We start from the raw sequence: 16,673 nt of genomic DNA on the forward strand, positions 1-16,673 counted from the left end.
AAAACGGTTAAAGAGTAGTATACCTAACCTTATGACTGTGGACATGTCATTTTCAGACTTGTGCACCACATTGGATACTTATGTTATGCACATACATACTTGGAAAAATCTTGACCCATAAAAGAGTAAACACACCTCAAATCAATTTTATGTGTAGTTCAGTATCCGTATATATTTCTTATACACAGTGAAACCCAATAAACCACAGAACACAAACAGGATTTTGAAAGCAGACCTTTATACATATTTACAAAAAGAAAAACAACGTTTCCGCACATGAGAGGAGATCTGTGAAGACAATTTCATTCCGTCTGCAAAAAAGTCACAAGAGACAAATATTGACACTGAGATGTAAATACAGCAGAGTGCGAGTAAAACACATGAGGCTGTTATAATGAAAGAGGAGCAGCTCTGCACCATGTCATTGAGGGAAACACTAAATGTTTAAAATGGTTTTCCATAAAAATGTCTCTCAGGAGTTTTGCTCCCGACTTGTTTGGTGTTTCGATCCAACAGAAATATACACACATTACACACTCATATACACACAATATCCACCAGTGGAGTCCATACAAGTTGATTATTTTCCTATTGTTTAGGTTGTTGGGTTTGATGCGTACTCATGTGTGAGCAGAGTAAAAGTAGAAACCTATAAACAGGCAGGGTACTCAAAATGAAATCAATGTTGGCTTCTTTTCAAAGCAAAAGTGAGGGTTTGAGAACGAAAACAAGCCTCACATTTGGCTTTATTCGCCCAAGGGTGTGGTTTCTGGCTGGAGGAACATGTCACAGCCTGTATTTTCAACTCACCAAAAAATGATGTTAGTAACAGATGGTTTACTTTGTCCTATGATTGGTTTGAGCCACATACAGAAAGCTGAGGGCGAACAACAGATACTGCTAGCTTCTGTAATAAAAACAAACATGACTTTTATTTGTCTTTCTGAAGAGTTAAATGTTCCTCGTGCTAAGTATGTGTGCTAAGCTAAGCTAAGCTAACCAGCTGCGGCTGATGAATTCTAAAACTCTGCGAGAGAGTTAATAAACATTTTTCCCAAAATGTTGAGCTATATCTTTAAGCTAAGTTTGTACCCACTAGACTGCTGTTGTCCTCTACATTTAACAAGATAAAATGCTATTATTTCATTAGCATGAGCACTGTATAGCTACCTTGTGGCTTTTTATCATGATTAACATAAAAAGGTGTTTCTTAAGTTTTATCGCCCTAATGAATCACCATCTTGAAATATGAACAGAAGAAAACAGCGGTATTGTGTTTGAGCTTGTTTAAGATGCTAGTCTGCAACAGAAGCTAGCTAGGTCATGGAGCCAGGCTTTCATCTAAATCTAAAGACCTACTAGTTTGGGTGTGTACTTTTATATTTATTGACTTACAAGTTCTGTTAACACCATTAAACACACCTGTGCTCACACTGGCTATGTTTCCTTTACTAGTCTGCCCTCAATTTAATACTTTACAAAAGTCTGAGAATACAGCGAATCTTGATATAATTTATATTCTGCCAGCTTCACCCTCACCCACACACCCTTTCATTTTTGAGACACTTACACACTCTTCTATAAACTCTCTTTGCTCAAACACACACACACTTTCAGAAGAAGCTCAGCGCTGGCTAGCTCTTTCATGTGGCCAAGGCCAAGAAGCCAAAGAGCCAAGCCCATGCTAATTTTCTCTGCGCTCTGAGTCGTTCTGGTTTATTTTTCTTACAGCATCAAAAGTGTCTCTGATTCATTGCTGAGTGTCCTGTTTGGCAGAGCTGCTGGCTTGGCCTCTGAACCTTCGTTTCAGCTCCCCTCACACAGATGTGTACTGTACAAGTATACACACACACACACACAGAAATACACACAACCAGCAGAGCAAAGGAACGAGGACCCTTTCAAGATCCAGTATGGAATATATTTACTCTAATAAAGGCGGGATTGCGTGGTCGGGATCACTGTGTGGGTTGAAATTAAATCCATAAAATCATGGGAGGCTGTTATTATTGGACTTAACCATGCAGGTAAATGTGTCTCTTTCCAGAAAACCGTAGAAAATTAAGTTAAGCTTTAATTAAGTTAGTGTGTCTGGCTTTCTCCTTTTCCTACTGCATTCCCTCGAATGAATCTTTCATACATCAGTTTCTATATTTTCATCCCTAGAACAGCCTGATCTGCAACAGCAACTACCACTGCAACACTCAGGAAGGAAGTTTCAACGTTTAATTTGTATCTGTTGTTCTGGAAAAAAAAATGACATAGAAAGACTAACCATCAAATTGTGATTTCACTTCACAGCAGTTTTTCTGTTAAACGCGTGCAGGATGGGACGGAATCACAACATAACAACAAAACATGTTAATGCAGGCGAGAAGGGAGTCGGGAGGTGCATTAACAGAGGCAGATGGTACCATTTGGAAACCTTACTGGCAGTCTTCAATGACTGGGCACACAAATGTACAGTACATGTATACAAGGACAGACAGGGACAGATACATTTTAAATAAGCGTCCAGTTTGTGAGTCATTGTGGTTCAATTGGTTGAAGAAGAGCTTGAAGCGTATCCCAGAAAAAAAATCAACTCCAAATGAAACAAATAAATACAAATAAGAACGTTAAATAGAGGTGGAACAAATTGAGCTGGTTTAACATTTAAACATTAAGAACACATCCCAAATTACTGTCAGAGTCCAGAGTCCAGTTGACGCCAGTCCATTTTCGCACCGCCTCAAGTTCCAACTTTGTACAATAAAGGCTTCTTTATTATACATAGAGCCTGCGTCATAATTTACAGCCAGATGTCATTACCAGCTGGAAGTACGGGACCAGCAATATATCATTCCACTTCTTTAGTTGGGCTGGAACCAACTCCAAGTCACCAATGGCCCATTTAGGTCCTTAGCCATAGGTTGAAAAACATGCATGTTCTGTACAGAGTCTCTTGGCAGTTGGTCCAAATGTGTGTTCTAGGTTTTTAAAAATGCATCTCGACATCATACACAGTTCAGTATGCTGAGTCTGCTTCTTTCTTTGTACAGTGGATACAGAAATTGTTTTAAATACTACCAATTAAAGATCCCTCTTTGTCTTGCCAAATGTCTGGTAGTAATGACCCGGGTTTTGAGGTTTCGACTCATTAAAACCATTTAAAACACATTCAATCATAAATGTCAAGAGAAAATTTTTTTTTTTTTAAGGCTTGATTGTGCCTCATCCAATAGCAGCTTAACATTTTCCCCCAGCAACTTGAAAACATGTAGATTTGTCTAAAAGCTAGAGTTTATGTGCAGATATTACCTGTCCTACATGACAATGAACCTAACCTGAATCTGTACACTTCTGGGCAAAACTAGACCAACACACACTATTGCATTGTGACATTTTCCCTCACACGTGTACTAGCGCCCTGTTGCTCGGCATAAAATCAGTGCTGTTTATGTCTGCGAACCTTTACAGCTACCATTTTTGAACCTTTAGGAGAACATAATGGAAACATCTCCTGCAGTGTGTCTGTGGCTGTGGCTGCGGCTGCAGCGTCCTGGGAAAGTAGATCTGTAACCTCATCAAAGCCGGCGCTGTGCCTTTCTGTGCTTCTCATCTTTGTGGTTGTGGTCTGTCATCTCGCAGTCAGACTCCACCTATCTGAGGAAACCAACAGACTCTCACTGTAGGTGGACGGCTGCTCTATATCCATTTAGGGGAAAAGATGCACAAAACTCATCAGTGCTATTTACTGCTACGTACAACCTTTGGTAAACAAATACCTTCTCAACGCTCTTTAATTAACCATCACTGCTGATTATTTTCCAAAAGGAGTTTTTAGACTGATAGGTCCTCCATCACAGAGAATATTTAAACACAATTCTTTTTCAGTTTAGCTGTTAATCAAACAGTCTCTGCTGATCATCAGACATCTGAGAATCCTTTTCATCATGTATTCTGTGTATGCCTGTTTGTCTTTAGCTTTTACCTCCTGACAAAATAGCTTGTCAATCAAAAGCGTTTCAGTAGTTGAGCCTGAGTGCTATAAAGGCCAATGGATGGAGTGTCCTTGAAAATTTGAATGCAACACATAGTAACTTTTGGAAAATGCTGCTTACAACTGCAGATGGTGTCTGCCTGGAAGCTCGGGATTCAATCTGAAAACCATCTGTACTGTTTTGGAGAATAACCGACAGTGTATTGGTGATATATAATTATTGGGCAAGAACACGCAAAGCCATAAATATGGCCCTTTAAGGCAAGACTGATGTCTGACGGGTTGGATCATTTTTCAAATGCTGGAAATCTACTTTGGAATGAGACTTTTTGTTTCTCTGTAGACGCTCCAAATCCAAAACATCCTCTCAGTCAGTGACCTGAACATGCTGTTCATCCTTCATTCAACATGCTCTGCATCCTAAAGTATTCCGCTTTTGCTTTTTAAATTCACAAGTCTTTTGTCCTCATGTTACAGTCTTTGCTGTTCACACCCTCCTGTACATACTTCAGTTGTTTGTGTGTAGCTTAGTTTGAAAGTTTGTCACGGTAATGAAAGGATGCCTTTTTTGTTTGTAGGTAAGTGCATGCGCCTGTCGTAGTCTCTGTACATACAGTATATGTTTATCTCAGTGTATAAGTTAAGTGTGTGCACGGGTGTTGACAATAACATAAATGTGTGTGTATGTTTAAGTCACTGAAAATCAGCACTCCTGTTCTGCGACACATTCAAGCGCTCCTCGGCGCCCTCAGCTGCGGCTTGCTCCTGCTCTTCCTCCCTGCAGCTCTTCCTCCACCTCCTCCTCCTCCTCCGCCTCCTCCGTGCTTGTGCCTCTCCCCCCTCTCTTTCTCCTTGGTCGGCTTCACGACGGTGTCACTGTGGCGGCGGTGGTTGCGCGGGGGTCGGTATCCCAGCGCCCTGCAGTGCTGGCCAATGTTTCCTGGGTGAACCAGCGCCATCACGTCCTCATACCAGGGCTGACTTCCTGTGCTCTGATAGGATGAGCTGGACCAGGAAGCGAGGAGGCTGTTGGCTGAGGGGCTCCAGACTGCGAGGCGGACAGTGACGGCGGTCCAGTGGTAGCCGTGCTCCTCAACCTGGCAGTGGTAGACACCGCTGTGAGATAGCTCAGCTTGACGAATCAGAACGCCCCGTTCGATCACTACCAGCTGGTCACCTGTTACCACCTGGAACGGGAGAGATATGAATGCTTATATGAGTACTGAGTATTCATGTGCATAAACTGATTTTGATGCTCAGTTCTGTATTTGACAGAGTATTCAGATCATATTTAGATTGTGTGTACCTGGTTTAGTTCAGGACTGTTCTCTCCTGCCTGTTTGTACCAGGTAACAGCAGCGTGTCTGGATCGGGGCAGACACTCCAGGTAGGTGCTGTTGCCCTCAACGACCATCATCACCCTCTGCTCCGCCTCCACCTGCAGCCCGGCTGAGTGACATTAAAGAAAAGATGTGACAGGTTAGAGGTCTAGTTTTTATCCTTTCATCAATTTATCACTGAATTTTTATTTCAGCTTGTTTTCTAAACATATTAACTTTGCATTTCTTTAGTGTGTTTTACCGATTTTTTTTGTAATCTTTATCTGATTTAAGTTTTGAACGGCTGGGGGTGTTGTGCAAGGTGTAATGCCACTTCAGTATATATTAAAATAATACTTGGGATTTTGGGCCGTATGAATTAAACTGACTCAAAAGCTGCATATAGAAATGTATAAACAACAAATTACACCAAATGACATTATATAAGACAGTGACGAATTTAAAGATAAAAACTGTATACAGTAATGTAAGTAAACTAAATCTTACAGTATAAAACATATACTATAGAAAAGGCATTGTTAAATCTTAAAATCATCAACATCCGACTGTATCTCAGCTCCTCACCTCCCTGTCTGACACACTGAGTTAGCGGATCCTCATCCTCCCCTAAGTGACGTGCGTTCCTCCTGCAGAGAAGAAGAGATGAAATCACTGAGAACAAAGAATAACAACCTGTTTTTACTCAAGGGGTCTGCAGTGTTCATTCATAACACCCTGTATTGTGGAATTGTTTCACAACATTATGCTGTGCAAATTCACTTGACAGAAAGTCGGGCTAACTGTTGTGTTTGTCATCGCTTTTCACACAAATCTTCCTTTTGCAAGGTTTTATTTTGTTTGTTTACAAAGTGCAAATTTCGGCTGATGGTGATGATGGCAGCACTAGAGGAAAGATCAGGGCGTCGACTAACACATTACTGTTGGCACAGTCAATCAAAATATGTTGATTTGTCATTCTTAGTAATGGAACAAAGTCTTGGTCAAGTGGAAAAAATGCACAAAATGTGATCGGAAAGTTCTGAGTTCAGATGTAATGTGAGTCGTATTTCAACAAATCTGGTTTAAATCTGATCTGAGAAGATTGACTCCATGTGTTTTTTTCCCCTCGCTATTCATTTCAGTGACAGAAATATTACATGTATGCAACAAAATGAGGTTAGTTTTGTTTGCAGATGTAATTTGTTGACTCTACCTGCGCACTGTGGGCATGAAGGGGCTGCAGGCGTGTCCGTCCCAGGTGCAGTAGGGATCTCTGGCCAGGCAGCACTCAGCACACGCCTGACCGTACAGCTCACACTGGTACAGGGCCAGCTGGGACACACCCTCACTGGAGCCCACAAACAACCACTGCTGGAGGACGAGGAAAGGAGAGGGGGATGAATTACAGAAATAGAGATGGAATGGAAAAGAAGTTGGAAAGAAGAGGAGAGTAATAAATGAGGGAGAGCCAAGAAAGGAAGAAGGCGTTCAGTTTGTATCAGCAGCTAAAGCAGATTCATCTTCACTCTGAGTCATTCAGCTAACTGAAAGTGTAACAAGTCAGTGCATGGCCTCAGGATGTGTGTGTGTGTGTGTGTGTGTGTGCGTGTCTGAGAGAGAGAGAAAAATGGTGATACTTGCTTTATATAATATTGATGTGTTTATGTGTGTGTCTTGTTTCGTGGGTGAGCTTTCGATTTTGTTTTCATGAAACCCAGACTATTTTAATAATGCAAAGTATAATTCTGTGTGTGTATGTGTGTGTGTTTGGTATCTCATCATTATTTCTCTGAGTGAGGTAGGGTAACCATAGCAACTGGTGATGAAGCTGTCCTTGGAGATACAAGGTAGAAAGATGAGTGATAAGTGTGATGTTGTGCGTGCATGTTCTTGTGTGTGTGTGTGTGTGTGTGTGTGTGTGTGTGTAGAAGAGTTTGGAAGTTTGAAGGTGAGTCTCTGTCTCTCTCGCTCATCTGTTACCTTTTTCTTTGACAGTGTCATAGCTGTCACAGGTGATTTGTGCTGTAAGGAAGAGAGAATAAAATGAGAAACACAAACGGCAAAAAGAAAGTGTCGCAGAGAGATAGATAGATAGATAGATAGATAGATAGATAGATAGATAGATAGATAGAAAAAGAGGGTCAACACATATTGAATTAATTTTGAAGAAAAACAGATAATATTAAGTTTACGTGGGAGTATGTAATTATCTTCGTGTGACTACAAACCACAGTAATTTTAAACAGTTTAAAATAATTGACAGACTTGATCTCATAGTCTGGTAATCACACATTTTCCATATCACAAAGGGATTACACAAAGCCCATGCTTTACTATAGAGAGCTGAGAAAACAAACTCATGGCCCGACCGTTTCAGACATGGAAATCTTAACCGCATCAGTCAAAGTGAACGCAGAGAATCGGAGGCTCCAGTGAACATGAATATTTGGCTGAACTGTGGCTGTCTAACATTTTAACTATGTGCAGCTGTAGTATTACTGCAAAATGTGTTTAGAATCTTCATATAGTAACATGTTAAGTTTGCTACATTTCATGTGTAATGGTATACAGTACTTATGTGTTGGTTCATAGCTGGAAAAACTAATTATACAGTGTAACAGGATATTTGATCATGCTGGATTAAACTGTTAAATCTGTGCACTTAGATTTAAAAAAGCACACCAGTGTTTTGTAAGTTGTACTTTCATACATAAAATGAAATAAGATAAGATAAGATAAGATAAGATAAGATAAGATAATATAGTCTTTATTGATGCCTCATTGGGGGAAATTTACTTGTTACAACAGCTCAAAGTAAAGGACAATAAAGGTATGCATGATTTACATTATTCCTGACAATTACAATGTCAGAAATGCACTCTGCAGTGTTTCAGACTGTTTAAGGCTTTTCATTCATGTCCATGTGCTGGGCTATGCAATGAAACCTTCTACACACAAGTAATTAATCACAGACAACATCATGTTTGCATTTATTTTCGCTGCACTGTATGGCAGTCTTAAGTGCAGACTGAAAAGTCTGTGGGACATTATCTCTTGACAGCAATGTTATTGTTAAGCCAAGTTTAGAGTCTGATATTTGATTTTCATAACACAAGTAAATAATACAAGGAATAAACATGCAAAAATCTTAAAAGCATTAACTTTATCTGCAGAATTATTGGCTGTAATGCAAAGTAACACAAGTTTTTAGTAACTGGGCTGAAACATGCAAAATCACTGGCATGGAGAGGTTATTCTGTTTTTTTACATGGACAGTTTGCAGTACCTGAAACACTTGCAGTTGCTCCAGAGTGACCTCCTGACTCTGGCCGTGTTCTCTGGGCAGATGGATGGCCTTCAGCACAAGGCCTGAGTCTGCAGTGAATCAAACAAATTCATTAGTTTTCTTGTAAAAGACACCAAGCACACACCTACACCCTCCTTTTAGAACAAATGGAAGAGGTTGACGACAAACGCTTTACCTGTGCCGATGAAAAGGACGTCATAAGTGCCGTCAACGGCCTCCACTCTGTCAACCAACAGTTTGCTGAACTTGTAGTGAGCACCGACTCTCACCAGGAGGGGGCGCTCTCCCAGCGGCAGCACATTTTCCTAAGCGTTATAAAAGTTAGGTTTTTAATTTCATAATTAGAAAATGCAATACATTAAACTGATATATTTTCTTGACAGCTTGTTAAATCTGTTCATGACAGATATACGTTCTTAGTGTTGGACTGGTGTCCCTTTCATTAGGACTGTTGACTAATTTCATTTCTTAATCTTACTTAAGAATTCAGACAAAAATAGAGAGTTGGTTTGACCCCACTGTAAAAGAGGCATCAATCTAATTAAATTAGATGAATGCAATTTCATAAAGTGAAATATCAGATGAACCTGCAGCAGCGGGTGAGTCCTGCTGAAGAAGATGACGTCATCAGGATACTCTCTGGTGGAGCTGTAACTTCCATATGTACTGCTAGGACACTGAGAGAGAGAGGGAAAGACATAAGGTACCTTATTTACTTAATGGTAACTGACTTGTCCTTTATGTACTTTACTTCACCACAATAGTTGGTGGAGGTTATCACTGTTAAAGTTTTGAAATCAAGTTTTGAGTGTTAACTTACAGTTCCAGGTCGCGGGTAAGGCACCTTGCCTGTAAATTCGGCCCACTTATACTGAGGTCCCTCCTTATGCAGGAAGTTTCCCTTGAAAGCTCGAACCACGTCCTCCATTCGGTAAACGCACACTGCTGAACCGTTCAGGATATCACTGTGGATTAAGAAGAAAGAAAGAAGGAGAGCTGTCATTCATCACAGTAAGACACATCAAATCTTTCCGTCTGTTATCCCTCCAGCGTGCATGAATAAAACATTCACAGAGCGTGTCTTTAATGATTTCACTTGACGAGTTGCAATGGTCTTAAAGCAGTCAGTAAAATAAGAAAATGATGTACTGTAGTGAATTTATGAAGAGCTGTGAGTCATTGTGGTTTTGAAGCTTGAAGCAATAATTCATTGAATGCGCTCCAGCCTAAGTCCAACACATCAGTCCTACACCGCAACAGATCCCATCCCCTGTAGTTATGATCACGGTTAAGGTTGTGGCGAAGTGTATCTGATTTAAAGATTCCAGCAGAGAGGCAGAGCTGCTAGAAAAAGAACAAAGAGAAAGGCTGTGTTTTGGTGTATCACGGTGGTCTAATTTAGCTCAGACGGCTGACACATACAGTGTGTTTAGTCTCATTGTTCTCGGAGGTCACACTGACGACCTCTCAGCTCGTCTAATATGCTAATTTATAAATGCAAATTAGGACGGCCATTAATCCCAACTTTTCCTGTAGGTTTCTTTTTTCGGTACAGTGGGGTTGAAAAGTTTGACAGCACATTAATGATCTCTAATATATTCACTAAAACCTGGAAACAATCTGAAACTTTAAATATACAGAAACACAAGAAGTTATGACGGGTAAAATGAAGAAGAAATACAGAATATTTTGAAATATTTGTAGCTCGGCATTGAATTACAGCTCATTTGTCGATGTTAATCATAAGCATCTTTACTCCTTTGTACAAAGTGTCAGATTTACTTAAGGCATATCCCCTCCAACTGAAGAATGCATTCAAACAGAGGATTTGAATAAATGTGAATTATTATACCAGATATGTCTGACATTTAAGATGAAATTCCCAAACAAACAAACAAAGCTAGGGATATACCATGACTGATGAAGCCAATAAGTAAATTCATGAACAAAAACCTGTGTGTGTGCAATCAAACTTGTTGCAGAGAGACAAGTTTCCATTCAGAAGAAATGACCTTTCTGCACTCTGCAGTTCTGTGGTTGGGACCCCACCCTGGGTGATGCTTTGGATTTCCATCTGATCCCCGCTGAGATTCCAGACACTTTCCAAAACCCAGAAACAGACCAACTCCCTGCTCCAGCATGCCAAATGTTGTCATACTTGTGCTGCTACTGTAGAGCCCTGGCGTCCGCCTCAGAAACGGAATTATTCTCAGAACATGTGCTGCCGTCAGTACATTTGGAGAAAATGACAAACTGCGGGCTTTTTGTTGCTCACTTGCTCATTTTCTCTGTTTTTTCTCACTTTATTTTTTCCCCGTTTTCTGACCAATGCTTATTTTTCAGTGTTAGTGTCTGTACCTGCTCTTATTTTTCTCTAGAGTGTCAGTCTTGATGAGAGCCTGTCTGAGAGCGTCAGCCTTTTTCTATCCATCTGACAGTCTTTAAGTGTCTGTCTGTCTCTGTTGTGTAGTTTTATGTTTGAGTCATTGCTCCGTCTCAGACTGAACAGAAAATGCTTTTCCTGTCCTCTCTGTTATGGCTGTCTAAAACCAAAATGCAACTTACATTTCTGTAGAACAGAGAGAATCATGTCTACAGACACTAATCAAACACACCTCAGTGATGATTCATATTTACCACGTTTTGTCATTGTTTTTGTTGTTTTTCTGGTTATATCATTTTCTGCTTTGGTTTTTCCTCATGTTTTGTTTTTCATGTTCTGACGGTCTGAGGTTGCTCTCTGAAAGAGTTTTCAATCAGAAACTTCACAGTGGAAGAAACCCAAAAAATCTAACAGTCAAAAATGTTACAAATGGAGATTTTTAATGAGAGGATGAAACTTCTGTAAAACTTACAACACACAAGGGTGTGTGTGTGTGTGTGTGTGTGTGTGTGTGTGTGTGTGTGTGTTGCACAGCATTGATGATAATGTTATAATGATGAAGCTCCCTTTTAATATGACTGAATGTGTTCAATATAAAAGTCACAAGCTGCTTATACACAGGGTGCTACACCCAGCCGTCCCCTGTAAAAGTCACAGAGGCTTAATGATGGGTAAGAGTAAAAGTAGAGCAGCGTAACGGCGGAGCTTCGTTACAGCGCTGTGAGTGAGGACCCTGCGGCTGAGGGGTGTTTCTCACAGTATGTGAAATAGAGCAATTGCATCACAGTTGTAACATAACTTGTGGGCACAATGCTTTGTCTGCTACTGTCAGTCTCCGCATGGTAACATTCACCTTTTTATAGGAATTAAAATGAGCTTTTCTATTAATTATGTATCACTTTTATCTCCAAGAAAATAGCATGTTTTACATATTCTGTACAATTCTTTGTACTGTAACACAAACATTTGAGTCTAATAATCAAAATCAGTGACTCAATGCATTTCTAAAGGAACAGAAATTCTCCACTCAGTGGTAATTCAAGACACTCCCAGTGCCGCCATGCCCGCATTTTCAACACTGAAAGAAGGGTGCACAAAGTAACATTTAAAGGCACTACAGTACAGTATACTCACTGCTTTAAGGGACATACCTTGAAGTGGTAAACAGGCCGTAGATGAGAGGGTTCTTCTTGTCTTTCCCCTGGAGGATAAATACATCCTCTGCAAAGAGAACAAGGACAGAAGAGAGGGGGATTAGAAAAACATGTCAAACATTAGTTAAGCCAAGTAAAAACCCTAAAGGTGTCTGAACTAATGGAGAAGTTTCTATTAGACCTGCACAGGTTGGTGTAAGCTGTAGGTGTGTTTGTGTGTGTGTGCATCAATCAGGCTGACTGTGTGACTAATAGCGTCGGGCGTGCTGGCAGCATGGCTGACTGGCTGCCTGTAATGAATCTGTAGCCATTAATAACCAGCCTCAGCAGGAGAGCAGAGCGCCGAGTCCACCACAGGAGAACAACACCTGCTGTCACACACACTAACACTACGCCTCAGTGTTCACTCTTCATATGAAACACAGCGGATCACAACATTTGATGTTTTTCTCACTTGGTGTTGCACCCACTGTGGTCCCTCATGCAGAGTAATCAGGTGGAGTGTGGATTTTTGGCTCCTTCCATCTGTCTGTAACACCTCACATTATTTTGAACAAGATGTATCAGTGTCTGATCTTTGCATTGTAGCTTTGATAAATTCCACTAATTCCCAATTGTGTTTTTATCTTGTAATTCATCCTCTTACATGCAAGTCCTTTAGAATTGATCAGGCAGTCAGTATTGATAGACTTTGATGAAAACTCCAAAAGCTGTGCCTGTGTAACAAATAAAGCAAACATGGCTCCATTATCCACAGGCTGTAGTTTCTCTCTTTGTGTTGATGACTGACAATTTTAAAACCCCCATTATAGTGGGAATGAAGCATGTCCCGAATAGAGGAAAATATTAATGAACAGATTGAGAGGAAAAAGACAAACAAACAAACAAACAGATGGTAGGAGTCAGGAGACTGGAAACGTCCTCTAAATGTCTCTCATTTACAAACTCACAAACAAACAAAAATCATTTATATTTTAACATATGTGTGTAACTGTATTTGTTTACAAGAAAACTCTACAGTGTGTGGTGTAGCAGTCCTGATTAATTTAGACACAATCTTCATAATCTTGAGGCTCTGTAACTGCAGCAAAGGTCAACATTTTATACTCGGTGTCTCATATCAGCAGACGTGAAGCCTATAAACAGGCAACTGCCTGGGACCTCCGGCTGTTAGGGGGGAGAGCTGAAGAACTTTAGTCCAACCAATGAGCATTTTAAAAAAGACGTTCAAAACTGGTTCAAAGGTGAAAGTTTTTTCACCGACTGTTTGAAGATGTTGAATAAACGTTTATGTTTCGACTAGATTTCACCTGCTTCTGTGACAAGATTCATCACACATTCACACACATATTAACGACAATTTTCAAGTCTCGTAACAGCTAAGATGATTATATAAGTGAGCAGTGCATCACAGTCACAAATAAATTATTTTTTGCAAAATGGGTTGACCTGGATTCGATCCCACGATCACTGCATCAAACCGAGCACTCAACCCCATCAGTTACCGAATCTTCTTGAGAAACACGTCCATCAGGAATTAATGAACTACGTCAGCATCCATGGGCTGTTTAGCATTCACAGTCAGAGCTGCACAGCTGAAGTACCTGGGCATGCGAAGTCTTTTTTTTTTCTTCTTCTGTGGAGAATGTTCAAAACTGCTCCCATTACGATGTCTCTGAATCTTCTTGTTAACATCACACAGCCCATAAAGCGCCGTGTTTATGGTTTTTGTATGAAAGATTAAATGCGTTGAAGCTATGTCTTTGTGTAGACCGGATTTCACCAACTGCTGCATAATTATTTGGAGAGATGCCACTATAATCATCACTTTCGTCAACCTTTCATTGCATAGTGATGAAAACTAAAATGTGTTTCTGACACGTTGATGTTGTAACTGTATTTTAGCCAGTTGAAAAATGGTTGAAATTATGTCGTTCAGAATTGATTTCACCCTGTTTACAACCAAATTTCAACCTTGAAATCTTGGTTGGTGCTCACTGGGCATAGCAAACGTGACTACCAAAGTGACATCTGATGTCTTACACAAACAGAAACCTGAGGTATTTGCAATGACATCTGAATAAAGTGGACTCCCTGAACGTGCCCCATGTCATTTCGGTCAAGGAAGGATAATGCAAGGAGTTATCCAGCGGACGACAAAAACTACCCACTGCCGAAACAACCATGGCCAAATTAAAGACCAATGACAGTCAAACAACATCTGTGGCTTGGGAGCCGGTTTAAATCAGAGGTTAAATCATGCGTCCCATGGACAGAGGCTCAGTCCCTGATGTGGTGGCCCAGGGTTCAACTCCTGCCCTCAGCCCCTTGCTGAGTGCCATCCCCACTCTCTCTTCACCTGTTTCCACAGGTAATCCACTGTCCTCGCTCTCAAATACAGGCATAAAAGAAAAGAACAAAAAAAATCTTGAAAAAAAATCTGTGGATTAAAAATGGGTGTACAAAAATTAGGAATAAACAGTTAATAAGCGAGAGGGCCACCAACATCAGAAAGGTGAAAATATCACTCTCCAACAAGGCCCCATCAGCATCAATATTAAGGCCAGTGAGTACAACAATAAATAATTAAATGCTTTTATTTAGCTCAGCCCTAACTACTAAATAACTTCAGCTAGTGTAGATTTATGTTGTTTATTATCATTTTTATTTGGCTTTTTTTAAAGCTCCTGTGAGGAGCTTTCAGTTTGTGTTGTTTTTGGCGCCCCCCTGTGGACAAAGCCTACCTCTTATGTCTTTGCTGATTCTGTCCTGTACATGCTTAAGTGGTGGTTATTAACAACAAATCAACAATACCACTATATAGAAATAATCAATCATGTCGCTGAGAGTCTGTTTGCTTTTGTAGGTCATACAGAGTAATCAGAATTAATTTCAAGCTGTTTCAGGAGCTTTAAACTAGCTAGATAGTTTAAGCCGAGACCAACTCGATTCAATCACTTGCCCAGCGTATTGCCCCGGTCCCCAACAGCCTGTACAATCTCCACTGTATATAACCTCTGATCTGCCTGAAACACTGTCATTAAATTTAGAGCTAAGTGTGTAGTTCAAGAAGCATTAAAATTGTGCATGCCGTTGAAATGCTTGATAACCAACAAACTCGTTTGTCACAGTATTTCCCATTTTCAACATTGTGGACCTCATATTTTAAGTGTTGATCATCATCATATAATTCAGTTGTCTGCTGTCACAGCAGCAGACACGGCCCTGTTTTTCACTGTTTATTTAAATCACCCTGAATCAAACGTCTCTGTTTGGCACTTTTGTCTCAGGTAAGAGCTGGGAATGTTTTTATCATCACATCACAGCGGTAGAGAACAGAGCTCTTTGTTTCTGTGTGGCATGCTGTGATAATCTATAAATACACAGTTTGACTTGGCTCATAGGCTACGGTGGAAGAATAACTTTAAGAGTCTGAGACTCTCTGTAAAGATGATGTTTCACCCTGAAAGTACTCAGTTTGAGATACCAAAAGTTTGGGGACCTTTGCAGTAATAAAGTTTGGAAAAGATTTTCAAAACAAGGTTTGGATGTGCTCTACACTTCTCTGCCTTTTCTACTCCTCTTCTCCCTTCTCCTTTCCTCTCCCCTCTTTTCTTCCTCTGCTCTTGTCTCCTCTCCCACGATGAGGCATAGATGTTGTTGTGGTGACAGAGACAGCGAAGCATATCATCGTTCCCACATTCCCGACGTTCCTGCTGCTTCAGGTGGCCTCCATGGAACTACAGCCCTGCAGGATGTCTAATCTCATCTCATCACACACAAACACGCGCGCGCACACAGATACCGACTCACACTTGCCACACACATTGAACGATTCAGCACATACACATCAAAAAAGAGAAATGTGAGCAAGTATGGCCACATGCATTCACCCATCCACCCACACAACAAGATGTAAAACTGCGGGCACCAAAGCATTAACATGAACACACACATTGTATACCTATAGACACACACAAACACACAATCAGCAGGCTCCTCAGGGCAGAGCAGAGAGGACTGTGGGTAGTCGGTAGCCTGCAGCGTTCATCCTTCCTCCCTCCCACCATCCCTTATTTAATATATCACTCCTTCATTATTAAGTTTTCTTTAGCTAAGCCTCTTTTTCTACCCCTCCCTGCTTCTAAATAACAATCTGATGTCTGCAGTTTGTGCAGTTAGGTCTCACTCTAATTCTTTCCCTGTCCTCTACCATATTTCACTTTTACTGTATGTCATCTCTCCATCTTTTTCCCAGCGCTTTTTCTCTTATCAGCTAGTTTTCTCTCCTGCTGCCATCTTCTAAAGAACGCCTCTCCTTTTTCATCTCCTTTCATTAATCAAAAGCTTTATCATCTCTTTTCTTTATTCTACCCCTGCTTTTTTTTCCATGGCTGTTTTGCTTTATTACTCTGGATGATATATATGCTGTTTGGTGAACGCTTTCATCTCAAAGTTTTTTCAAAGAAAGGATGAGCTGGAGTCACAAGAAGGGCATCGGAAGATTTACATCTTAACCTGCAAAGTT

General features: G+C 40.5%; 1 protein-coding gene across 2 annotated transcripts in view; it reads right to left on the bottom strand.

Annotated features, from left to right (window-relative positions):
• Positions 1-221: 221 nt before the first annotated feature.
• The window catches only part of sema3h (sema domain, immunoglobulin domain (Ig), short basic domain, secreted, (semaphorin) 3H), a 62,337-nt gene continuing 45,885 nt past the window's right edge, over positions 222-16,673 (bottom strand). The window contains exons 9-18 of one of the 2 annotated variants that reach the window (XM_069659404.1): positions 12,143-12,212; positions 9,429-9,573; positions 9,196-9,285; positions 8,784-8,913; positions 8,588-8,676; positions 7,282-7,323; positions 6,515-6,669; positions 5,887-5,948; positions 5,289-5,431; positions 222-5,169 (exon numbers count right to left, since the gene is read on the bottom strand). In XM_069659404.1, coding sequence (XP_069515505.1) covers positions 4,711-5,169; positions 5,289-5,431; positions 5,887-5,948; positions 6,515-6,669; positions 7,282-7,323; positions 8,588-8,676; positions 8,784-8,913; positions 9,196-9,285; positions 9,429-9,573; positions 12,143-12,212 — 1,385 coding nt within the window. In that variant the 3' untranslated portion in view covers positions 222-4,710. Of the gene's footprint in view, positions 5,170-5,288; positions 5,432-5,886; positions 5,949-6,514; positions 6,673-7,281; positions 7,324-8,587; positions 8,677-8,783; positions 8,914-9,195; positions 9,286-9,428; positions 9,574-12,142; positions 12,213-16,673 lie in introns of both variants that reach the window. The other variant, XM_069659402.1, reaches the window with a different exon arrangement.

Source organism: Semicossyphus pulcher, unplaced genomic scaffold, assembly GCF_022749685.1.
Source record: "Semicossyphus pulcher isolate SPU_LCO1_2020_fin unplaced genomic scaffold, fSemPul1.0.p SCAF_13, whole genome shotgun sequence".
Lineage (NCBI taxonomy): Eukaryota > Metazoa > Chordata > Actinopteri > Labriformes > Labridae > Semicossyphus > Semicossyphus pulcher.